Source organism: Chironomus tepperi, unplaced genomic scaffold (genome assembly GCF_022539635.2).
Source record: "Chironomus tepperi strain 1889 unplaced genomic scaffold, CSIRO-AGI_Ctep_v1 contig_74, whole genome shotgun sequence".
In the NCBI taxonomy this organism is placed as follows: domain Eukaryota; kingdom Metazoa; phylum Arthropoda; class Insecta; order Diptera; family Chironomidae; genus Chironomus; species Chironomus tepperi.
Genome location: NW_027226196.1, coordinates 640,039 through 667,955, shown reverse-complemented (window position 1 = coordinate 667,955; position 27,917 = coordinate 640,039). Strand labels below are relative to the sequence as shown.

The window sequence follows — 27,917 nt, the reverse complement described above, 5'->3', positions numbered from 1 at the left end:
CGATTCCGTTGCATTGAAAATGAAATTCTTATTTATTTAAAATTCTCGAGGGCATAATATGCATGCCATATAGACTTTTACACAAAATAATCACATAACATTTTAAGAATTTCTCTCATTTCATGCCCGCCTCTCGAAAAATACATTCGTACGTAATTAACTCGCCAAGTTCTTGCCCGACACACACTATATGTGTGTTTTTAAAATAAAATGCAGTCCGAGAAGAAATTCTCAATTTCTTTTCTTATTTCCATCAAGAATCACACACAACATGAAATCTTTTCCATATTAACCTTTAAAATTGAAAAATAAATGGACGGATGGATTGAAATTGAATGACTGACATGCACAATTCTTACAATTTACTTTTTTTCGTGATTGAAATTCTAAAATTATTTTTTTGCTTCTAAAATTAAACGCTCATTGCACACACATCGCATTCCTCATTTTAATTTACTACATTATTTTTACTTAAAGCTGTGTGCACAATATGTATGCTAGCTTATTGCATTTTATGGTAATTCTTATGAAAAAATCAAAGGATGAGGAGCTTGGTGCGACGAATTTGAATATTTTTTATGCAGAGTGATGTTGAATTCTAATGGGAAATTCAGAAGAACTAGCAGAAATTTGCATAAATGTCAAGGAATTTTTGATGATTTTAAGAAATGTTTGGTGAGGTTTCAAGCTGCCAGACACAAATTTTCCACTTGTTTTGGACATAAAATTCAATTGACATTCACATTCCGAGCGAAACAATTGAGGAAGGCTCCGTTAAGGACCTTTTAAGTCTCCGCTATACTTCTTTTATTAATATCAAATGATAGTCGTCTCCATTCGGCATCCATGAGACTACTATTCTTACTTATTGCCTTGGCAAATGCGCACGAGTGCCCATTACCGCATTTACAGCTGAATCTGTCTTTAGATAACTTCTGCCAGTTTCTAATTCCCAGCAATTTTGCATTTTTTGATTCTGGTCTCGGACTCGAAATCGAGAAAGCATATTGGCTGCCGAAAATAAGCGACTTCCATCTATTGAAAGCTTGAATAAGCACTAAAAATGACAATTTAGAGATTATGCATTAAAATTGGCATTAAAATGAAGAAGAAAGTTCAAAAAACTAATATTTCATGCCACAAGAAGTGAATAAACCCTATTCTGTAGAAAAAAAAACATCAGCTGCCATAAAACTGCTGCTTGATGACTTCAAAAAACATCAGAATTTATGTACTTTTTCTCGAAATTTAAAAAGAAAAAAACCGTTGTGTTCATTTTAATATTGTATTAAAATTTAATACTCGCATATTAAATTTCAAAAAATCTGAAAAATCCGTTAAAAATCATTAATTCTAATATTTGTTATATTTGATTCTAATAGAATTTTATTAAAAATTTTTTAAATTTATATTGAACATGTTTTTTCATCGATGCTTATCGGTGCTTGCTTAAGCTTCCATTGCGTAATGATTTAATTATGGACTTCATCGATTTTTCCAGCTGTAAAATTTACATAGAATTATTTTAATGAATTACATAAGTAATTAAATTTTATTACCATTAGATGTTTGAATCAGTAAAATCCAAATTAATTTAGAATTTCCTCTGGTTTATTCTTTCTTCATCGAGCATCCAGTCCAGATCGGTTTGATATTAATTTACTGAAAAGAAAATTTTCATTAGCACATGAATTTATAAAAATTTTAATCTGTTACCTATGGTTATATCTTCAGTTTTATTAAACTATATATTATTTGTAAGCTCTTTAAAAAAAAAAAACAGCTCTAAAGTGCTTCATCATCAGACCACAGACACAATTCTTACATAACATTTTAAGTCCCGTTAATGCATGGCAATCAGTCCAACCTTAAGTCATTTATTCAATAAAATTTTACGACTAAGGACAATCATTAAGAACATTTTCAGTGTCTATTCCTGACGATTTCAAGTGATCATAAAAATTATTGCCTGCTTAATGACGAGCGACATTAAAGAATTTTTATTTATTTTAAAAAATATAAGAATTTTCAAGCTCAATTTTTAATTATATCGTAAAGGCATTTTAATGTTTATTTTACTCATTGCTACTGTCGTCTGACTTTAGTTCCAAATACAACTCGTGCACTGTGAAATTCTCAATTTTACCGTCTAAGTGCCGTTTCCAATGGAAAATCAAATAACATTTTTTGGATGAAGCGAAATTCGATGCAATCGAATTGATTAAAATCAGTAAAAATGATCTTCTTAAATGGAAAAGAAATCCCTTTTTTTGTGTGTTGTGCAACGTAGCATCGAATTAACATTCCGTTTCAGTCTTAAGCTCCATTCATCCACAAAAATAATAATACAATCTCTGATCGTCGTTGTCGATAGTCAGACAGCGTCAATATATAACATTATTCAATTCGATTAGACACATGAACACCTGATTACTCAACACATTTCTTCTTCTTGCCTTTTTTCTTCTCTCTTTTCTCTCACTGTGTTTTTTATTATAGATGAATATTTAGATACATTGTATCAATAGTCAATTTATATTGTTGTTTGTTATTGCTTTCTTATGTTTCTATTCCTCTTTCCTTTAGTCTTTTCTTTATAAACAACAATCTAATGTTTTAAAGCTAGTTAGATTATGGTTGATTTTAAAAAACACACAGTCACTTCATCATGATTAAATTTCAATGATTCATTCAGTAGGAATAACATCTACCAGTGGGATGGCAGAGTAGCCTAATTTTATGAGCTGTTTACAGTAAAAAGGATGACTATTAGATTTAAATTTACGTAATATGTTGGTGTTTTGTGATGATTATTGGGAATTTTGGTACTTAATGTATTTTTGGAGAGGAACATGATGTTCACTAGGGCACCCTGAGTGCTTTGTTGTTTGTGATGACATTGAGATAACCTTGAACGCTAGAATACCTGAAATTCAAGTGAATTCATCAAATATCATTCTATCTAAGCTAGCTTACTTACTTACTTCACTGGTCGAGCAGATCAGTTGCGATCCATGACCCCACTTAGAGGTCTACTAAAGCTTTCTCTATTGCTTTCTTCCGTCGGTCAATTGTCGATACCAAATGCCATGCTATCTTAATCGATAGTATCTCTTTTTGAGTTCTTGGGCCTTCCTTACGCTCGTTCGGCATCAACAAAATCTTGACTTAAAGACCTTATTTTGTGGAGCTTCCACAGGTCTAGTAACAACATGTCTTGCCCTACGGAGTCTGTTCATCTTGATTCTTCTCACAATATCAGCTTTCCTGAATATTTCTTCGTTATTCCTACGTTTTTGAAGGTCTACTTCCTAATTTTTAACTTGAAAGGAACAAATCGGTTAATTAGCAAAAACCAGGTCCTAGACTGACGTGACTCGGACTTAGTGTTCGATTCGGACACCAGAGTCACACAAACCTAGTGTCGAATTTCGGATTGACTAACTAACTTGTACTATTTGGATAAATATTTGGACAAAGCTACAAAACTCTATCCAAACATAATTCATGCTCAAAAACCTAATAAAATAAGCTCAATAATTTTTAATTCCCACTGGAAAATATCGACATAAATTATAAGTGCATGCAACGATCAGTTACAAAAGATAACATTCATTCAGACTATTAAAAAAAGAATAGTTAACTATGTTCAATTGTTAAGACCTCAATAGCTTCCATCCGTTTTTATAGTCAATATTATAGTGTGAGATTATCATTATATATTTTAGAAAATCGGTTAATTTGTTTTCATGTTATTCTTAACTCCCTTTTTATGTTTTTTTCTCGCATTGAATGAATCAATGATTTATCGAAAAATGATCGGTATAATTGGACGTGATTAAATAACAATCTAAAATTCTTCCTTTTTCTTGTTTATTCTTACAGATTAAAAATTCTTTTATAAAAGATGGAGAAGTCGCCTAAGAAATGGTCATTGGGAAACATCTTATTCCGTAAGAGTAAGAAGGATATACCACAAGCCGATTTCAGTTCAGATGATGATGATCGTAAAGCTGGATTTGGCAATGATTTCATCAAAAAATCACCAGCAAAAGTTAAAACAAATAAACAGCTTGTGCAAGGCTTTGATCAACAGCAATATTCAGTCGCAAATCCAGAATTTCATTATTATAAGCCAGCACAGCCACAGCATTCGTATCAACCACAACAGCCACAACAACAACAATTACAGTATCAAAGAACACCACAAATTTATCAGAATAACTTCGAATATATAAATAATCAGATAAATCTTGATAAAAATCGAACAACTTTATCACCACAGTACATCTATAATACAAATAATAATTATCTACAGTATCAAGGATCATCACAAGATGAAAAATCATCTTATAATTCCCTATCATCACCAATAAATAAAAGTGGAAGTGAAAATGGCAGTCGAACGAGTCTTAATAAAAAGTCACGATCAGCACGCAATGAGCGCTATTATCAACGAATAATGAGAGATGAGGGACGTCCACAAACTGTTTATGGCAGTGTTAATTCCATCGAGAATAATCCAAAGTATCAGCCATTAACAAATGGTAATAACAGACTATCAGCATCATTGAATAGTTCATCGATTTGTAGTTCTGATTTTCAAATGCCAACACAACCACCACCAATGATGATGCTGTCGACAACAACAAATCAGACATCAAGTCTTCCAATTACACGTGGTGTTGTATTTCGTGGAAATAATAATAATAAAAGTATAGATGTTGATGATGATAAAGATGATTATGAAAATATTCATGAAATTGATGATTCAGCACCACCACCAATACCACCAAGAGATCCAAATCGTCGTTTCTCAATCAATTCATCCGTTAGTCAGAATCCATACTATTTTGATCAGGCACTGCAAAAATATGTAATATTTAATACAAATGGAAAGTGTTTCAGTGACGATAAATTGTGGAAGCATGAAAATGAGCGTTCAACAAGTGCTCGAGCTAATGCCGTGACAGATAATAAACATGATATGAATACAAAACAGCAACATGATATTCTTCGTCCAAGATCACGAAAGCCACTTAATCTGAATACAAATTTAGATAATGAATGTGTATTCAGCTCAGAGGATGTGGTTGATAATCCACGTCAATATCCAATAAGTCAACGATCTAAAAGTGCAATAGATTTCGAGAAAATGATGTCGTTGAACGATCATCAACAGCCAATTGTGCGTAACAAATTTACACAACGACAACGTAATCTCACGAGTGTCGAGCCTATCAAATACCAGCCAATGCAAAATAGTTTTGCAAGTGATGAATTGCAAGCATTACGTAAAAAATATACATCAGCAGAAGATATAAATAAAAATAGAGTAAATATGAGAAGTAAATTACCTACAGCAAATACAGTTAATACACCCGGCACCAGAAAGTCTCTCAATGAGATGGATTTGAAAGTAAAAGAGAATATTATGAACTCTAATCTTGATGATGCAATAAATGAATTGGAAACGATGTATAAAAATCTTATAAAAGATGAAAATCTTATGGAACATGCCGCTCGACGTGATTTACCAACGCCTACAAAATTTACACAATTAATGCGAAAATATGAAGAATATGAAAATGAAGAGAATCGTAATGATAAAGAACCCGACATTGTATTAGATGATGTCTTTTCAAGAAATCTTAAGCATGCCAATCAAAAAATTAAATTACAAGAACATCAACCGCCGTTTGGCATACCAAATCATAAGCTATATCCAATTCCACCAAAACCGTCACAAGATTATTTGTCCATTGAGCCTGTACAAATGAGAAAATCACAACCGACTGTAACACAAAGTAATCCTGATGTTGTTGCTGATGACTTGGCAGTGAGGAACTTGAGAAAAGATAATCCAAATTATAATCGTCGACATAACATGATTGAGGTTGAAAATAATCATTTTATGAAACGCAATCATACATTGTCATCATTATCTGAGCACATTTATAATGGAATTTTAAAAGATTCAGCAAAACCATCTGGTGGCAAACTTGATGATTATTTACACTTTGATTTACCTGATACAAAGGCAGATAAAAAGGATGTCAAATCAACATTATATTTAGTAAATAAGAATCCAAATCAGCGTGAAGATTTTGAGAATAGCTTAAATGCATTAGTTGTTGAATCAAAAGCAATAAGCCAAAAATTAGAAAAGGATTTGTCAAAATTAAAGCGTGAATCTGTCACGCCAAAACCAACAACTGCTGTGCAGCAACCGACACAACCAAAGACTCTTGTAACACTGCTTGACTTTAGAAAATCAATTGAGAGAGAAAAGGAGAAGAAATCAACATCATGTTCGCCAATAAAGAGCTTACAATCACCTGCTGGTAATACAACAACAACAAGCGAGACTAAACCTCAAATGACCTCTACGGCATGTTCACCGATCAAAGATTTTCAAGATATATGTCCACCAAAAGAAGAGATCATAAAGAGTCAAGCACCAAAGCAACAAAAAACTGAAAAAATTGAAAATCTTATTAAAATGTTTAACACGACCACAATGTCCTCGCCTGAACCGATTAAGAAGCAGCAATCGTCAAAGGTACTTTTGGAAAAGCCAACAAGAAAATTATCAGATTTATCAAATATGTTTGAAAAGTCACCAGAACTTGACACTAAGCCACCAACACAACCGTCATCATTGTCATCCACATCGTCAACGACCTCATCATTATCGTCAATGACACCACACGTAAAGAAAACAACATCAAGTTCATCGATCGACGAGAAAACAATCGATCAAAAAACGTCAATTAAATTGATTAGTCCAAGAATCGTAAGTCCAACAGTAATGAATCCAAAAGTACGTACGGTCATAAGTCCAAAAAAAATTAATCCAGCACCAATCGAGAATGCTAATGCAATTAAAGCAGATGTTGAGTCAAACATAAATAATATTAAAGAGCTAATCCAACAGATAAAGCTAACGGAATTTGAAAAGATGAATAAGCGTGATGCAATGAAACCCGATATACTTAAATCAACTAAAAGCAACGACTTACCCGATTACGATAATATTAAAGACGATTATGAAATGACTGATGGTAAATTGGAAAGAATATCAAATAAAAATACTAATGTTGTTATAGCAACAACAGAATCTGAAACGAAACCGACAGTAATAACAGCAACATTAGTTATTAAGCCTGATTTTGTACCAAATCATGAATCATTAATTGTTGCCATATCAAATAAATCATCTGAAATTGACTATGATGAAAATTCACCTGAACTTAAATCAATCACAACGACAAGCTCATCATTGCGTGAAACATCCGTAGAGAGTTTATCAAAAGATAGCTCATCGATTGAGCATCGTAACATTAACAATAATAGTCATAAAGTGAATAATGATTGCGCTGATTCAGCTGCCATATATAAAGATGCCATAGAATTCTTAAAAGATAATGTTGATCAGAAGGTTGTTACAGCAGTCACAAATGATGATGATCATAAATCACCCATCAAATCAATGCGTCAAAACAAAGAAACCGTTTTGAATTACATCGATAAAATTAATGAAAATTTGGAAGCTGTCAAGAGTCAAAAGAGTGAGGAAATTGATGCTGCTCAATCAAAACTGAGCGTTAAGGAGAGTATTTCAAAATTAGAACAGAAAATCTCATTTAGTCGTCAAAATTCCGAAGCCATAAGTGAAACAACATCGGAAGCATCACAATACAACACACCATCAAAAGAGCCATCAACGCCAATAACAATTAAGCCGGTTGTCTTACCAAAAGTCGGTCCATCCGATACCGAATCATTATACAATTCAAGTGAAGAACTCTCGATGATTTTTGGTCATGCTGAGCAGCAGCAACAACAACAAAATGTTCAAATTCATCCAGGTAAAATAATTGAAGAAGATTTTGAGGCAGAATTTGAGAAAATCGCAAATGACGATGAGATTCTCGATGATAAGCTATTAGATGAGAATTTTAATATAACACTAATTGATATTAATAATAATACTGAATATGCTGAGTGCTTTGATAATGAATTGAGTGATATAACAAATGATAGTGCAATGTCAATCAAATCTGATGCATCAGCTTCAAATTTTTTTCGATGTGATACTGAGGATGACAAGAAAGAGGCAAATGGGACCTGTTCCGTTAGTGACGCAAATAACAACAGCCTAACAAATGAATTAAGTAAGCTTAATGCTGAATGTTTTACTAATACATTAATTAATAGAAAGCCAAATCCAAGCACATCTAAAAATAGCAATAATAGTCTTAAGTTAAGCAGTAGCCAAAAATCTAAAGATAACAATTCATGCACTGCTACAAGATCACAACAACAACAACCATTAAAGACACAATGCATATTACTTGCATGCCTTTACTGTGTCATGTTGTACTTACAATTTATTATCTTTAACTTTTCTAAATCCTAATAATTTTTTTAATAAGTTTAAGCTCTTTTTTAAGTTTTATTGTATGTACTTTTTTTATTATTATTGTTAGTTACCTTAACTTCCATTTTAAGAAAGCATTTTAGATGTAAAATCTTTTATTTTTTTTGCAATTTTTTTTTTCACCTTTATATTTTATTGTTATTGATGTGCATTCCATTAAAAGAGAGTAGAAACATTTCCAATGCCTTAATCATCGGGTTTATTATTATCGTTGAGAAATGCTGATGACTTTTCGTCGGCTACAAGAAAAGCTGTGGGATCGTTTGTGTATGATGTTTGAGATTTGAAGGTAAAATAAGCTTTTTAGAGTTGTCTAGAACTTCCTGGTGTCAATAAGATTGCAAATTTAGGCTAATAAGTTGGTTTGAAGCCTTATAGTCAGATACATGAAGAGCAGGGGTCGTTTCTGCATAATTTTTTATAATTAGATGATAAAGTAGACTCTATGGAGGTGTTTTGAACTTCCAGGTGTCAATAGGATTGAACATTAGGTCTAGAAGGTTGATATAAAGCCTTCAAGTACTTTTCTAGCCTCTTAATTTCTGCCAAATTGAACCACATGGTAGTGCTATTCCCTTTTGTTCCAATTGGGCTCAAAAATCTAAATTTTGATGGACGTCACTATTGAACGACCCTTAAGAGAACGTTTAGAAATTAAGTAACACTTAGATAAGTTCAAATTTTAGCTCATGATTATTCTACAATTCGTTATTTTGCTAGTAAGAGGGAGGAAAAACTTGATGCTATTTCTAACGTTACGTACCTTCCAAACGCTCCCTGAGGAGAGTTAAAAAATGAAAGTTTGATGCTAAAAAATGTAAAAATAATTATCATTTATTCAATTGACCGATGATCGCAATCAGACTTAATTCTTCAGCAATTTTTATACCGATAAATTAATATTTATACTTCATCTCGATGGATATGCGAAGAAGTAGATGATAAATTGTTGGTTCATTACTTTGTTGCCAATAAAAATACAAATTCATTCAACTCAAATATACATTTTTTTTTATCTTATTGCCGGTTGTTGATGATGCGATGTAACAAGTATTCGCATTAATGCTTCAACTGATCGCACAAAAAAAAGAAGTGATTTTCTCTGTAATTCATTAATCACAAAACAGTCGAGAGGGCACGTATGTGGAAGGAAACTGAAAACTTTCCTTTGATGAATTTTTGCTTGCTTACTTTTTGACATTAAGTCCCGATTGGAAAAATTTTTATTTCTTGTGGCTCTTGCTTTCCAATTTTTCTCGAGATTTTTATGAGAGATATTGTGAGAGTACTTTTGGTAATTATTCAAAATTTTCACTTCTTTTTGGTACTTTTTTGGACAGCACATGGTGTAGAATGTAGTTGGTTAAGTTGCTGGCCAGACAGATCATCTGTGGTCCATGGCATCGGTCAGTTGACGTCTAAAACTGGATCTATTGATGGCTGTCAAGATCAGGTTGGTTTGACTCTGATCTGAGACTGAGTGTCATCAAATCTAGTCTTCAACCTGACTCAAGCTGGCTTACAGCTTGCCTAAAGCCAGATTTTCAGCCAGTTCTACGCCATGTACCTTTCCTCATATTTTTACAATCATGTAAGTTTCATTGAAACTTTCTTGATTTTTCTCAAGCTTCAAAATTAACAAATTTTCAACAAAAATTAAATCTCCAACTGGGCAAATGTCTCTCCATCCACATTCGTTTGAAATTTGACACTTTTTGAAATGCGACGCTAACAAAAAAATAAGAAAAAAAGGCAATTTTTTGATTCATCGTTCAAGATAAAAATGTCAGTGAGCTGCTGCGTTTGCATGCAACACAAGCATGAATAATGTAAGCAATGTCTGTCAAAAATCCTCACCATATCTGAATTGTGCGATTATAAAAAAAAGCTGCATGTGAAGTGGTAGAAATGCAAATATGAACATACATTGCTTGTGATCAATTTATCAATTTTATATTTTATTTTCGGTACTTATTATTGTGTTATGTGGTCATGGGATGGGGGTCATTTACTTATGGTGTCTGAATTTTGGGGTAAAATTGGGTTTTGGGTTGGTTTTCTAGCTTTAATCTAGATTATGTTAAGAATCAACCCATAATATCAGATTCTGGTCTACAATCAACCATTATTTTGAGATAAAACCCTATTTTAGAGCTGGACATCACTTCCAAACCACCCCAAATTCAATTTCAAGTTACAAATTTATTCCAGAAGTAAAAAATCGATTAAAACTCATACGGAAAGTTCATAACTGAGCAATTTGCTGAATTTATTTATTATTTCTTATGTTCAAAGTCGAAAAAAATCTGTCGTGATATCAACAATGACTGTATGTAAATACTGTATTTAATTTTTTTTACATCGTTTTCATTTTTCTTCCTATATTGGATGACAATTCCAATCGATTAAAAATGAATATATTTTTTTTAAACGGCTGCCGAGAGATAAAAGGGAAATGAATTCGATACATTGCATATCAATTGACCATTTCGTTTACGAAAGTTGATATGAAACTGAGAATGGCTGTAATAATAATAATGATAAAGTAAAGTAGGAGGGAGTGTGATGCTGGATGTGTTTTTAATGGGGAATTTAAAACGCATTTTAGTCTAGGAACGTGAAAGTAATTGAAGATTGGGATGAAATAGAGAAGAAGAAGCTGAAGATTCAAGCTGAATTAGGATTAATGAGGAGCACAATTTAATGGCTAGGTCTAGTGTACGTGTTGAAGTCAAGACGTGTAGGTGTTCTGTTGGCACCGTCATGGGTGTTTTTGGTACATTTTATGAGGAATTATGCAAATTTTGCCATGACTGTCTGCATTTTATGACATAATTTTGCATCTGAACTCATTTAAATACCAATTAGTAATTAGGATCGACACGAAGTTCGGGAATTTTCCTTCCAATGTCCCTTGGTCCCTTTCCGTGTCCATTACTCTTGCCGAGGGCACGCAAAAGGTTCAATAGAACTTGAATGAGTGCTTATGACAATTGCAAACATTTCCTATAAATTTCAGGAGAGAAAATTGAACCTTCTGAAAAAATTCAAAACATTTGAGTACTCAGACATAGCATACAGCACAAATTCCACATTCATCTGCAAAATCTTAACAGCGACATCATTTAAAAGTCACAAAATCATGAACATCAATTCTTTTCATCCCAAATGACCATTCGAAACCATTAAAATGCATTATAAGCCACTCAAAAATTTCAATTTTCCATCATTCCTTATATGCAAGCCATTCATTAATCAAACATATTTCTCATAAAGGCATTCCTTAACAACCAAACCAATTTTTCAAATACCCACGCGTGGACAAAATGTTGATAGCTTCATTGATAGTCCACAATTTTTTTAACTGAAAAAAGACACCACAAAGTAACTAAAGAAATGTTAAATAAATTAAACATTTTCATAACGATGCCGATTCCCTTCAGCATGTTTATACATTTTATTTTTTTGTTTTTGTTTCTCTCTGTTCATTTCATTCCAAATTCATTGCCATGCCAGTAAAACTTTCACTCACATTTTCATCTTAAACAACAATTTTTTTTGCGGCATAAAAGAAGGAAGGCTCATGCTGTTGATGTGCTATAAGAGAGTGACTATTTATGGCTAAGGGCCTACACCGACTCTTTTTTTTTTGCGGCAGTCAGTGAAATGTGATTCTCGCTTTTAATGTCTCCAAAAAATGTATAAACAGATGTAAATGCGTTTTTTGACTTTCGATTTTTTTTTATTAATTTTTTCTCATGCCTGTATGCTGCATTTCAACGAGCTCTCATGTTATGTATGAAATGCATATGTGTGATATTTATGGCACCTGATAATAATAGCAGTGCTATGGACAGACAACGATTGGGGAAATTATGGACACGATAATGCATGTCGAGCGACATAATTAATTGGGTAATCCGCTCAATGAACTTTTTGTCTTTTTTTGCATAAAATGTGCTGTTGGCAAACACACAAGTTTAGTGCTCTCTCACGACACGACACTGAATGAGAAAGAAAATCTTGCGGGTGCCTTTCTGTCTTTCACGAGAGACAGTCGATGACGATGATCCAATAAAGTCCATAAATATGTGTACAGTTTTCAGTGAATGAAACTTGTTTGGTCTTGCAAGCATAATAAAAGAAACCGAATGATCTAGAAATAAAAAGCTTGTGTGTTATGCCATACAGTGCATTATTATTTTAAAAATAAAGTTGCATAGCTTGTTTTGTGACTTTCAGACAATCAAGTTGTGGATTAGTTTTTGGACTTGATTTTTTATGACAAATTTAAACTACAAATATTTTGTGAATGACGACGATAAGCTTTCTTGAATGTCGAGACTGGGACCAGGAAAACCCCGTCTTGAGTCTCATTTCGAGTTTCGTCTTAAGCCCAGACTTGAGTTCCAACTTTGGTTCCGACTTGAGTTTCGAATTGAGTTCCGACTTGAGTTTCGAATTGAGTTCCGACTTTGGTTCCGACTTGAGTTTCGAATTGAGTTCCGACTTGAGTTCCGAATTGAGTTCCGACTTGAGATCCATCTTGAGTTCCGACTTGAGTTCCGACTTAAGTTCCGACTTGAGTTCCGACTCGATTCCTGTCTTGAGTCCCGTCTTTAGTCACGTCTTGAGTTTCGTCTTGAGCTCCATTCCGAGTACCGTCCGTGATTTCAGTAAATCATCGCCGATGAATCGTGAAGCGTACAAAATTTGTTTAAGGACATTAATTGATGCATTAAATACATACATTAGCTTTCGACACGCTAGCTACTTCATCTCAAGCTTTAATTTGCTTCAACAAATATTTCACAGAAAAAAGAGGCAGCCACTTGTGGATATCCATAAACAAAAAAACGTGAACAGCGCAAATGATTGTGAAAGAAAAGAAAAAAAAAAAAAACACAAAAAGCTAGCATGTTATAATAATTGACGATCATTTAGCCTGGTAATTGTTTAACATTGTTTCTCATTTAATGTTATTTTTGTGGTATTAAGGCACTAAGCCTAAATGGAATCAATTTAATGGACTATTAATTGTTAGAGACAATTGCAAACATCACTAAATTAAGTAATAGGAAAGTAATGGATAGGGTTTAATTATACAGTCCAAAAACTAAGTCAGGAGATTCCTACATGCTGCCTGCTGCATGAGAAAGTTAAAGTGAAATTTTAGATTCATTTAAATGAGATTAAAAACAGTTTCATGTTTTTCAATGTCGAACTACAAATCGATTATGTCTTATATCTCTGTTGTATATGCTACATATGATCAAATTGTGCATTTTATAAATAATTACATTTGTGCCACATTTCATTAGATGTTGAAAAATAAACATCTGATCAAGTTAGAAAGTCATTGACAAATTAGACATTAAGCGCATTTTTTGTGACTTGAATATCTCATTTAAAAGTCAATTAATTCAGCAATTCCCAACAATTAATTAAGTCTCATAAAGTTCCTGGTTATTGTCTCACATTTCCTTCACAAAATTGCAAATCACTTCCAAAATGACTATGCAAATTCCAGTCAATGTTAAGTCAGTCGCACATCTGGTTGAACTTGAAGATGTGGAACAACACAGCACATAGATGTGAGCAAACATGTGCAAAAGTCCATTTATCTATTAAAGCAATAATTCCGAAAGCAAATTGCATACATATTTTTCCTACATTGGCATTAGCAATCATCATAATTTTCTTCGAAATGTTTAAGCTGCAACAGGTAGATGAGATATGCAATTTATGCATATATTAGCTTAAATACTTTGTATATCCATTTCCAACTGTTTTGTGTCTTGTGTTTTGCTTCAAGACATGGCAATCATTATTACTTAATAACTGCAATGCATGCCATATTATGCATTATATGGAATTAAAATTCTAACAAAAAATAAGGCACTGACTTAAGATCTTTAGCTTTTTATTGTTTTGTCATGCCACACATCGGGACTGGAATTTAATTTTCAATTAACATTGTTCATACCTTCGTGTTGGTCCATAATATTCCATTCCACTTGTATCTTTGACATTCATAGACCTCATATCCATATGCAGGCACGAAACAGATAATTGATGAATAGAAATAGCTCATCATTGCAACTTGGGCAATTTCTAGACATCAAAAGTCATTCTGACCTTCTGACAAAAAATGAAATATTTCAAGCATTTATGACCATAAAAAGTCTTGATTGACGAGCTTTATTTCTTACTTTTTTTTTCACCCAAACGAGGCACGAGTGTCCATTGACCCCTTTGTATATGCGAGCACGAGTGAGAGAGATTTACTCATCAAATGAAATGCGATGCGCGTGAAATGCAAATGCCGCAATGGCCATAAATGAAATGAATTGAATAAAATAAGAAAAGAAGACTTAAGGTTAAGAAGTAACAAAAAAAATTGCTTAATCAATAAAGACCCTGTGTGTATTTTGTTACCTTATGTTGCGTTATGCTGCAATGCTCGTTATGGTCTCATATTTTTTGCATCTTCATCACTGCCACTTATAATTCCTTATTTTGTGTATTCGAGCATTTTATGAATATATTTGGACTTTAGGATACTCTTGACTCTTGATCTAGGGATTATTAACTTACTTCCATGGCGAAGGCGCACGGGGGTCCATTGCCGAATTTAGAATTCGTCGAAAGCAGGATATGTCTTTAGATAACTTATGCCAGTTTCTTTTGCATCGTTGCTCACACAGCAATCATATGAGCTCTTTGGTCTAGATTTAGGTATTAACTGAACATATTGACAAGTTGTCCACTCGGTTAGGTCTTAACATTGGATCTAAATATTAAAACATCATTCCCCATGCTTCAATCCTGATCTGAAGATTACCCGAAAGGCACATCCTTACTTACTTACTTCGCTGACCGTACAGATCAATTGTGATTCAAGGCCACCCTCAGATGTCGCCTAAAACTGGTTCTATCGCCGGCTTCCGTCTGCCAATTGCCAATACCAAATACAATGCTGTCTCTATCGACAGTTTCCTTCCAGGAGTTCTTCGGACCAAAAGGCACATGAAGTAGAAGAGCATAAAATAGTGTTTTTGGACCGCGTGACTCTGTTATGGGAACAGAATTACCTGAATTCGATTGTTAGACACTATTTTTGACCTGTTTGACTCTGCCTGCCTTTCATTTAGGTTATAAACAAAAGGCATGCTTTCATGAGCTTGCTCTACTTAAATATACTAGATAAGCAGCCTAATCTGCACTATAAAGCATGTTATTTGCCTAAGACATGCTCTTTGCCAGCTAATCGACTCTACAAACTCTAATTGCAATCAAATCTGAAACGAACATCTCAAAAATTCGGTCATAAACCATAAAACATTGGAATCTCTTATTTGTACATACTCAATTACACGTCTTTCTTGTTCAAACGATTAGAGTTAATTGAATAAGGCATTGAAAATCGTTTTTTTAACTCTCGTCATTATTAACAATTTCTTTATTATTATTTTTTGTATTTTTTTTTGTTACCAAAAGTTATGAAAAAGAGAAGTAAGAAAAAATAATAAAAATTTTTATAATGTTAACATTTAATGTTTATGAAAATTATTAATAACTTAAGCATCTTTTGACTTAATAAAATAAAAAATTTGTTATTTTATGTTCATTCATATTTTTTGTATAATTTTTCACAGTTTTTTATTTTCATCCATTTAAACCTTTAAAAATAAAGTCGTAAAATTTAATTGAATCTATGAAAGTGTGATTTTTTTACTGTCTTGACTAAACATTGCCCGTGTGTCAATAACCATTAATTGCTACCACTTATTTATTGCCACCGCTCTGCATGTTGTGTTTGATTTGTTGTTTATTTAATTAACTTTTTTTTTTTCATCTTTTTCAGCTAGTAAAATTGACTTTAGTTGTGAAATTATTACTTTATGCTTGAATGTTCATTGATTTGTGACGCATTTTTTGAAAATTTGATATTTAACATTGATATATCTATTATATGGAATGGTGGTTATGATGAATAGACTTAATTGAAACTAGTTTGATTGAAATGTCTCAGTCTAACTCTAAAAGACAATAAGCTTACTCACGAGATTGGATAGAGTCATGATAATAATGAATTTGAGTCTTGTAGAGACACTAGACAAACTGAGTCAGGCGCTTATACATGGGGTAGGATGGTAGATTAGTTGGGTACCAGTTTTCCTCCTGTAAGGTATAATTAGAAACTGAATAATTCCTAAATTCCTACTCTGTGTTGAAAATAATGTTAAGGAACCAATTCTGCTTCCAATTGACGACTATTAGAAAATTTAACACAAATAGCTCGACATTTTTTCAAGGGTACCACTAAGTTGTCATAGACCGTGAAGTCGACGAGGATTTTGTATGTAAAAGTTGACTCAACTCGACTCAATTCGATTCAAATCGACTCAACTCGGCCTAACTAGACTCAACTCGACTAGACTCAATATGAAATTCGAGTAAGCTTCGAACTCTGCGTCGCAGTTCGAACGGTTGCCACGGCGACTCCGTGATCCTAAGAATGAGTCGCTTGGCTTGTGTAAATTGGTAAAAATGACCAAATTCACCAAAAAGGTGTCCATCACTTTATATTTAGGACATTGTCATCTCAGAGACAGGGTGGCAACTTTTGAATATGCCCCTATCAGTCAAAGCTTAGAAATATTTCCAAAAATCTCAAAAACAACCTCACAAGATACCAAGCCAATCTGCATCAAGCATACAAACCTCATATTTCCATTAAAGATGCTCATAATTAAATTAGCTAAAATGAATAGAAGAAAGCATTTTACTTTATGTTAAAGATCATTGCACCTATGCACATAATCAGATTATATGAAGTAACAAGATGATATAACAAGTCTGTACACCTTATTTATTCGCACCTTATTGTTTGATTTATAATCGAAGCTTTGTACTTTTTTTTACAACTTAATTTATTTTGCTTTGAGCATTTTAAATGCTTTGTACACTTGATAGTGATTATTATGTACACAAGCAAGTGAAATTTTTTTTTTATGACCTTCGATCGTGTGCCTTTTTTTTATTTAAAATTCCGCAATGATTGCGGAATATTTAAAATTGTTTTCTTCTTGATTTTAATGTATGACTTTAATTTAAGTAATTTTTTACATATTTTTTACGGATTTACCAACAATGTCATCTGATTTCTTCATTTCCATTCCGAAAAAAGTTCATTTTTTTATACTTTTTTATGTTGTTGGATTATTTTGAGGAATTTTAAAAGGTTTTGTATCATAAGATTGCATCAATTGATATCATTTTGGAAATTATTCGAGCTAAGATCCAATTCTTGGAATTTTGAGGTTTTATGCTTAAACAAATCAATTCTGAATGTTATTTAAGGTGAAGCTAATAAAGCAAAGAGAGATTCTAGATTGAGCTAATATGGGTATTGAATTTCATACGAAATTGTTCTTTGATTGATTGTTCTTTGAGTGTTGAAACTTGCCATTAGGTAGCTACGGAAGCTTATCTTTTGAATCTAGAAAAATGAGAATTTGAGACTGAGGCAGTTTGGACTAGTAGAATGTTGAGTTTGCATATGTGGTTGACTGCTTCAAAATGGAGACTTCATAACTCTGGATGAATCATAAATTATTGATTCAAATACAAGACATTTCATACTAACCCGAAAAGCACAAGTCAGTTAGTCGATCCAAAATCCGACACCAGGCTGGTGTGACTCAGACATACTGACTTTAAACCAAAGCCTGAGAGTCACACCAGTCTGGAGTCGAATTTTGATTGCCTGGAGTGACTCTTTCATGGTAGTGAATTCAAACCGAACCATGAATTAAGGCAGAGTCACGACAGTGTGGAGTCGAATTTTTGATCGATAATTACCTGTTAGTGCTATATGAGTAAGTCCAACAAATTCTTTGATTAGTTGCTAAATTCAAGCATTTTATTTAAAAGTTGAACTGTAAACACTCCAACATTGGTCGACGTTGACATTTACAAATCCCGATTTCGACGTTCAACAAACATCATGTTCGGAACCTTACTATAAATAAGGCTCTAGAGAGAAAAATGTGGAATTCGAACCCATGGTCCTTTTGAGTGCATATTATGTGCTCTTAACTGCTGACCTAACAGAGGTTGTTAGAGAGTGTGGCACAATCCTCATTTAAACTTCCATTTTTTATTAAAGTTGCTCATTGCACAATTCTTATCGTTATATTGGACCAAGACACAAAATTCAAAACATGAGTCCATTCTTAGCTGAGCCATTCTTATTCCAGACAATTCTTGTGCCTTAGCTCTCCTTCTTGACACAATATGTCTTTTGCCTTCAACGCTGCCATTCAGCCTTATTCAAAAGACTGAATATCAAAAATTCCAAGATACATAAAATACTGAAACTCAACACCACCTTAGTTCATCTGATGTCCCATTTACCTCTTAATAATAAATTAGAAATAAAACATTCATACCATTTAAGGTAGTAGCAGGATTTATTTATCTTGATATACCGTCCGAACATATGTTACTTGATTCTCCGCGATTTATTTCGATAAAATAATTCGCAAGTGTATCCAATTAGTATGCAATCATACAAACCGTTATGATCAACACACGATGCACAAATCGATAATGCTTTCAGCGTACAAAAAGCACATAAAGAATGGCTGGTGGTCCTTGAATAAAAAAAATTCTTTAAATTCTTACCTCAATTCTTATTTCTTTTGATACCAAACATATGTGTGTGGATATAATGGTGCTAATTGGATTTTCTATTGAATCTCACAGGTGTTTTTGAGGAATTTCAAAAACAATTTTATTCAATTAAGGAGGATATTAGGTTTATGTATCTAGAATTAACATTTTAATGGTACGGGAATTTGTGCTGTATAAAATACACAATTGAATCTCAGCATTCATTAAATCTAATTTTCATGGTTAAATTGCGAAATTATTGGAACAGACTTTTAGATTCCAGACATTCATTATGAAATACCAACTGCAGTATCAAACTGTGAATGCTTTAATAAAATTCACTTAAATTAAATTAATTTATCAAATAAAAGAATGCAGTTAAAGATTTCTCATGTCATTTTATTTGCATGTTTATAAATCATTTTCATAACTAAATGAATGGGGGTTTGTTTTTAAATGATGTCTGAGATTTATAGAAGGTATGAGGTAATTAAGATCGATTTTTTGGATATATTTCAGTAAATTTTTTAATGTGGGAAAGGTATGCTCTAGATATGTAGCATCCATATTAAAAGCAGCACATTAAAAGTTCAGCACCGCGAATAGCCAGTTCACGTTGATATGGTGTTTGGGTAGAGTCTAGGGTATCGAGCAATAAATAGCTGATTCATTGCAGCTCATTAGCCACTTTATGAGCTAAACACGTACGAATACTTGAAAAACCCTAGCACTTGTCTCGTCCAAGGTTGATCCTAGTTAATATCTGACAAATGCGATGGTCTCGACTTGATTTAACTTGACATACTCATATTAAAGAACTAGAATATACTTTAAGGCAGAGCTCAAAAATGACTCGAATGTTCCATGGAGTAGAGTCGACTTGAGTCAAGTTTTCTTTACAAAATCCGAGTCTTAGACTTAGACATCATTTATAAACAACCTTGTGGACTTGAATTTAGTTTTTTTTTTGCTTTGTGTGTTTTGCTTATGATAAATGTCTCTGTGTCACTGCATGATAAAACTTAATGTCTATTTACTCACTTCTCACAATTCTTCATAATTATATATCTTTTTTTCGTGTTTATTTTATACTGACAATTTACGAAATTTCTTGTCATTGAGACACTTTCATTAATCTCAAAAATAAATGTACATGAATACATTCCATCAAGCCATTTACAGACCATATAATTTACAATTTTATTATTATTATCATCAATTGCTTTTATGTGTGTCTATTTTTTTGTCTCTCTTTTCTTTTTTTTTCTATTTTCTTCTACGACTCTATTGCAGACTCGACCATTTTAGAATTAGAGAAAAAGCTGCTCGATGCCACTGCAAAATATGCTAATAATCATAATAATAACAATAATTGTCAATTTAATGCTAGCGATAGTTGTTTAGTAGGCAGTCGTACTGTGATGTGTAAATATCATTGACGATGACGTGATTGTCAAAAAAATATTTAAAAATTTTATAATTTACAACATTATAACAGTTAAAAAATGCATTTACAGAACAGAATTGACCCTATGATCATCAGCATGAGTCATCGAAAATTTGAATATATTTTCATAATATCAACGAATGTGAAAGCCAACATGTAGCAATGCCAAAGTATTTAAAACATAAACACAAGAGATATAGACACGATAATAAATGTTGTAGAATTATTGAAATTTATGTAAGACAACTGCTATTACCAATAATACCTTCCTCGAGATGTCATAAGTACGAGATTTCTCCCGATGGCAACGATAATTTTTTGTTTCGATACTTGTCAACAATTTGTCACACACGAAGTTTTAATTTATAATAAGTGAGATAAATGATTGTTGTTTTGGATTAGGTTTTTTTGAACGCATTTTTTTCGGTCGTGGATTGTTATTTTTATTTAAAATTCAAAGGAAAATTTAGTTTGAAAGGAATTTTAGTCTCTAAGGAATTTAGAATGATTTTTCATACTTAAACTGTCTCTAATTTGGTTTGTTTGCTCTACTAGAATTGGTTTTGTGGTAATCATAAGCCATCATTCTATATTATCAATGTGATGTTTTAGCAAATCGTTCAATGGCTCATAGATGCTTATCTTAGGCTTTCATAGCGGCTCCTCAATAATTAAAACTGTTAAAAGTTAGCTAGAAGCTAGTCGTAAGTTAACTATAGGTAGTTATCAGCGTTAACGCAAATAAGTATTGGCCTTGGCGCACCTTGGCAGCTACTGCTGTCTCAAAACTCTATACTTACTTCATGCCAAGTGTCAATTTTTTCCCATAAAAAATACCAGAGATTAAGTGATAAAAAGCAATCAAAATACTGACAATGCAGCTACTTGTCATTAGGAAGTTTTGCTATCAACATGGCTATCTTGGAAGGCACATGATGTAGAAATTACCGAAAATCTGGATACAGGCAAATGTGTCTCTTGTCCTAAACCAGATGTTCGATCATTTCAACGCCGTATGCTTTCCAAAAATTCAACAATACCCTAGCAATTATGTTGAGTTGCTCTAGTTAGAATCCAACTTTCCTACCGTAGCACATTTGTTTCAATCTTAATTTTATTTTAAAACCTTAAATTAATCCATATTTATGACTAAATTCTTCAAAAATTAAACTAAATTCGATGTATCACTAAGGACAATGTCTAACTTTTCCTAAAAAATATATGTATATTTAAGATATAAAGAATCCAAAAGAAATGCTTGAAATCCTTATTTTTTGTCAATAATGAGTATCACTATCTAAAAACCCGGAAAGCACATGGTGTAAAAATGTCAAAATCCGTTCCAGGCTAATTTAACCTTGAATCCTAGCCAGATTAGATGAAATTCGTTATCAGACTAGAGTAAAGTTGGCCTAAGAATGAATTTTCGACAATGTCTACACCATATGCTTTCCTAGAAAATGTCATCAGACAAAATGATCACCAAACCATCCATTGTCACCAAAAAAATGCTTTCAAAAAATCTGAATCTCCTTTATTCTTGTAATTGATCAACACTTACACATTGTATTAAGCCTTAAGAGATTGTTTTACATTATTCATTACATTAATTTATAATTTATATTTTTAATTTAAATGAAGCACAGAGAATGATGAAATTTTTCATCCTACTCATCAATCTACTTTTAAGACCCACATTTCTTATTGTACATAGACTCGAATTTTTTGTTTTTGGGTGTGCCATTCTCATAAATCCAATTTTTTCCTACTAGATTTGAATTTCTTTTGTTTCATCTGACTTTGAGTCATTTACAGTCATAATAGATAGCATATAGGAAAGCACTTAATACACCCATAATAAATTGAAAATGTGAAATGATAAAGAAAAATTATGAAATTTTTATTGTTATTATTTTTTGATTAATTAATGCAAATAACACAAAAAAAGAATTATTTTATGTACGTTTTTAAGTATCACAGCCCCATATAATTATATGCTCGATAATTAGAGAATTTATGTCATTCACGCTATAAAAAAATGATAATTATTATTTGCATTGTTGAATGAAAAAAGTTCATAATAAAAATGAAGATTGAAGATGAATAAAAAAAGATTATGTTTTTATCATTAGTCAAGCCTGTTTAAGTTATTCTTAAATTTCAATTACTTCCTTTCTTTTATAGCTTGTTTAAGAGTTAGAATTTCTGTTTACGTTTTGCTTGAATTAGATATTTTTGCTGTCTAAATTTGGAGAAGTATTGCTGATTTTTTTAGTTTTTAGGTCAATAATCTTATGAATTTTGGGAGATTTTTAATGGAAAACTTGATCGGAAGTTTGACACGTGCTAGACATATTAGCAAAAAGTCTTTCAGCAAGTTCAGAGTATTTTGGAAAGATTTGTTTCTTTTAAGCTGACTTAGTGTTCAGTTTTTCTGGTATAACCTAGTTCTAGGCAAGATAGGGATATCAGGCATGTCATGTCGTGTTAAAAGTGCAAAATCCGACCCCATGCTTGCAAATGTCTGACCTGGAGCCAGATTCAATCAACCGAGAGAATGTCAAAATATGGCTCTATCCTATGAGAACTTATTTAGGCGTTCTTTGATATTCTTAGTTATATCCGACAAATTAGACACAATATATGATCACCTGATCCGTACGGAAATGCACATGTCATTATAGTTTTGTCCACGTTACACTCAGATAGCCATTTTTATGGCCAATTGGATCCAATTGCCGATTGGACGATATATGGCAGCTAATTGACTGACATGAATAATTTGTGACGATCGGGTCAAATGCCGTCGAAAGAATGAAAATGTCGTTGGAAATTGACAATTTGACGACATCTTTGGTCACTGGAGAGGATTTTTAATAAACTAGTTAACTTAATACCGATAAGATCCTTTGGTTACGTGTGGCTGAAGTACGTCGGCATGATATCGCAAATCGAATTAAAAACATGTCTATAATTTAGTCATAATATCGTCAAATTTCGTCAACCTATTCCCGAATTTCAGCCACACTTTGGTTACCCCTACAACCTCAACAGATTCTTGTTACTACAGTCTTGTCAGTTCTTGTTGCCTCATATCTCTCGTATTACATCATAATCTCGTCTATTTTCGCCAATACCAATAAAATTCCACAGCATCCACCACATCCAAATTATTAATCTATCAAAAAATTACTCACAAGGCCCATGCACTTGATCAAGTCAATGATCAGAAAATCGTAGAAATAAATGTTTTTCTCAGCTTGTATATAGAGCAGCTCCATATGGAGGCGGAATTTTTCTCTCAAGATCTATATAAAATATGAAAATATCATCATCAAAAATACATTGCCGAATGTTTGTGCAGAAATAAAATACTATGGATCAGTGGTGGGCAACCTGTGAGCCGCCAAGGTTCTTTTTGCCGAATGCCGTGTGCGGTTTTGATCGAGGGTTACCATGAAGGTCTGGGCAATGAAGGGCCGGGAAAAATAGAAGGTTGCCCACCACTGCCATAGATAATCAAGAAATAAAAATAACTTGGAAGCTGAAGATTTCGCCATTTAAATAAAGACTTTACATTTTCAAATGTAAACCGATGATGTTAAATCGCGTGCAATTAATCTTAATGACTTTACTTAACCGACTGCTTGTTTTTGCTTGATGATTGCCTACCGTCTTTTTTTGTGTGAGATTGAAGAAATGTTTTTATTTGCAAAATACAGTCGATTAAAGTTCATAGTGTTACTTTATGTACGGATATGTACACATAATTGTAGAGAATTAAGTGAGATGAAAAAATGTTGATGAATAAAAAAACGAGACACACGCAAAAACATGGGAAGTTTGTCGTTATGGATGATGGGAAATTTATTTCATATTTCATGTTGGAGAATGTGCAGCTTCACATTTGTGCTGATGATAAATTAAAGTGTTGGAAAATTTAAGGGATTGTTGGTTTGGATATTTTAGGAATTTTAAGAATTTTACAGGGAATTTTAGCTATGTTACCTAAAAGTGTGGTCCATAATTCATTCCTGCCTAAAGACACACGACCTTATTTGGCAGCTGTTTTAAAGAATGATTCAAAAAAGATCCCCGGAAGACACACGTCATGAAAATCAATTTGAAAAACACCCTATGACCAGATTCAAGTCGTCCAGGAGCCAAATTTTCAGCCATTTCAACGCTGTATGATTTTCGGGTTCTTTCCGTGCGACACATGGTTCCATTTGAAAGCCATGTGAAGTTCAAAATCAAAACGGACCCTGAATGGACTTTTCCTGCTTCTTTGTACTTTGCTTGGGTTATAAGGATGTCATTGACTCATTTGTGGAGCTGAGAACTATGTCTCCATGTTTATCATTGTATTATGTTCCAAAAAAGCGTAAGATTCATGTATTTAGTCATTTAAATCATGAGTGTTATGCCAAATGTGGGTGAATTTCTGATTGCCAATCACCGGACCAAACATTTGCATTGAAAAATCTACTTAAGAGGCAAGTGACTTATTAATTACGACGCTATTCCAGGATCAGATTTGGTTAAATCCAGCCCCAGACCAGACACATGTAGATGATTTCGTCCTACTACATAGTGTTTTATCCGAACTGCTAATCACTCAATAAAACCTCTAAACTCTTTCAATCACAGCTCACCTCAAACCTCAATTCTCTTCCAAAGAAGGCGATTTTCATATATTTCCATAAAAATTCATGATCACCATAATTTTAAAAAGTTCTTTTGGCTCCAAAAATATTCCGATTTTGACATTTTTCTGTAAATTTTTATGCAAATTGTTTATATTTTTAATTAAGTGTTTATTTTTAAGACGATAACGGCCCATATCGTAACCTTCTATCTGCTTCTTTTTTTTGCGTATTTTTGGTCCGATCATTATAAATATTTTGGTTATAATGTGTACATTATCGAAAATGTATTAATAAGCACGTGATTCCTCTTAAAGATTTTTTTTGACTTTAAATAACACAAAAAAAGAAGTTGAGAAATGTTGACATAAATAGACATAGAGGAAGCAAGATTGATTGAAATTAAGCAAAAAAACTATTGTAGGTGCGCAAACAGATCCGCCCTTTTCGGTATTAAGTTACATATGAATCATTTTGAGTGAAATATGTAGCAATACAGGAAAAAACAAAGATATTGTCAATGTCCAATATGGGCTAATAAATTTGAGGCTTAACAACAAAATTGACGGCATTTTTTTTGCAGATGAGGAACAATAATAGGCGTACAAAATTGTATTGCTAATCACCGTGTTAAATTCCAATACTCATACATCAGACTATGATTTAATAACAATTCCTAGTTACTAAATTTAGCCACATCCATCAACTTCAACTTCCCAGAAACAAAAAAGTTGACTTCTTCTCATACAAATCACTTTCTAAATAGACACGAGGCGTACGAAAAATCAATGAACGCACTCGTAAAGTGCTTTAGTTTCCTCATAGTTTATGATTTTTTAGAGCATTTTGCTAGTAGCAATGGATTTTAAATCATTTTGGTTTGTGTGACTGGCTGGTTGACTTGTTGGGTTGACGTTTTGCTTTTTTCAAACTCTGCACAGTGGCATGACCGAGTATATATCAATTACTGACTTGCTTACTGCAACCATGTTTCTATGTGAAGTTTAGGTTACAACAGAAGGCTTTCAACTGACTATATTGCTGGTTCTGTCATCCCAGTTTGTAAAAATTCTCTGTCCACACGTTGAGCTATTCTCTTTGAGTATACCAATACAATGCCACATTTTATGTGTCGCAAATACACAAACTAGAGTTGTTGTGACTAGAAACAGCGAAAAAGAATCGGAATCTGACTAGACTTTCCCTGGGAATCGAACTCGAGTTATTAGAGTAGCTTGTCCGACGCTCTAACCATTAAGCCACGGCTGCTTTTTCGGTTCCTCTATCCATAGTAACCAAAATCATTCAAAGCTAGTAGAAAGTTAGTCCATAACGCTTTATTCTTGTTTTAAGCTTGCCTGCCACCAACCTGTAAATATAGGATAAACTGTATTCGAACAGACAGGCACCATTCTCATGATTATGCTCATAATATTGAGTATGATCGATCATATTGATCGAGTATGCTTATGAGAATTCTCATTTAAGTGAATACGTTCGTTGCCTGTTCGGGATGCAGCATGAAAATTAAGTATAGAAGCTCAGTGCTTCATAATAAAGGTTGTTAACTGATGAGTCATTCAATATGAGAATTATCAGTGCTCTTCGCATCCAAAAAATGCGCACACGCTTCTTACATCCACTAGACTACTGATCACAATAATACTTTTCTCAAAACACCCAGTTTGATATTGAAATTTCAATTGAAAAGAGAGCAAAATGAAAAAAAATCAAAGTAAATATTTAAAATCCACATCCAGAAGTGACTGAGTAAATTAAATGAAGGGCAAATTTTATGACATCAATATGCCAGGCTCTTCCGCCTTATGTTCATTAAAAAAAAGTAGTGATTTTTCAATAAACAGTATTGCTCATGAATAGATCAAACAAAAATTTTTGTGCTTGCATCATCATCGCCCTAGAAAAAAACAGTTTTTTGCGTCTAAGTCACCCAAATAATGAATAGACTGCAATTAGAGAAGCGTAAAGAAACATTAATTGGATGTGATCATGCTCGTGACTTGAAGAAATCAATAGACACATGAACATAAATTAGAATCAAGCTATTAATTTGAGCAAATTGCCATTCTGGCTCTCGAAAATTTAATTTTTTTGATTCCCATCATACTGAGTCAGTCAAGAGTTCTGCATGTGTGTATACGTATCTGCTCTAAAGTTCTCTAAACTCAAAATGTGAAAGAAGAAAAAGTTTTTTTTTTGGCGAACGTCCCATAATTCTATTTTTAAACAATTCACGATTTTGCGGTAATTTTGAATGAAATGATTCAGGGATTGGTGATGGAATTAATGTGATGATGATGAAAAATCTTTATTATCGGACACTGATCATCTGCTTTTGTTTCCTGGACGCAAATTGGATGCTGTTCTAGAAAATATATTAGTGATCTATAATAAAAAATTTATTTAATGAAATGCGAAAGATTTTTGTTCAAAACAGATTTCTTGTTTTGAGAAGTAGATTTGTGCTACTCACAAATTTTACGATAAATAAAGTTGGGAAGTGTTGGGAGATCAGTTTGAGCGGATTGTTGCGCAATTTACTGTAGTTTCTTAGAAGCTCTATGGTTTCTTATATGCAATAGCTTAATAAGCCTGTCAGGTTAAGGACCAAATTGAAGACTATAAACTTAGTATTGAAAATCGATAACTTGAATCAAATTAGTTGTGCAAAGATGAAGAA

General features: G+C 32.8%; 1 protein-coding gene across 4 annotated transcripts in view; it reads left to right on the top strand.

Moving 5' to 3' along the window:
* The window catches only part of LOC139085640 (uncharacterized), a 60,440-nt gene extending 37,823 nt beyond the window's left edge, over nucleotides 1-22,617 (top strand). Inside the window, exons 2-4 of one of the 4 annotated variants that reach the window (XM_070633735.1) lie at nucleotides 3,886-7,871; nucleotides 20,417-20,548; nucleotides 20,641-22,616. In XM_070633735.1, the coding sequence (XP_070489836.1) occupies nucleotides 3,908-7,871; nucleotides 20,417-20,548; nucleotides 20,641-20,642 (4,098 nt within the window). In that variant the 5' untranslated portion in view covers nucleotides 3,886-3,907 and the 3' untranslated portion in view covers nucleotides 20,643-22,616. Of the gene's footprint in view, nucleotides 1-3,885; nucleotides 7,872-20,416 lie in introns of all 4 variants that reach the window. The other 3 variants (XM_070633734.1, XM_070633736.1, XM_070633733.1) reach the window with 3 other exon arrangements.
* The last annotated feature ends 5,300 nt before the right edge of the window (nucleotides 22,618-27,917 follow it).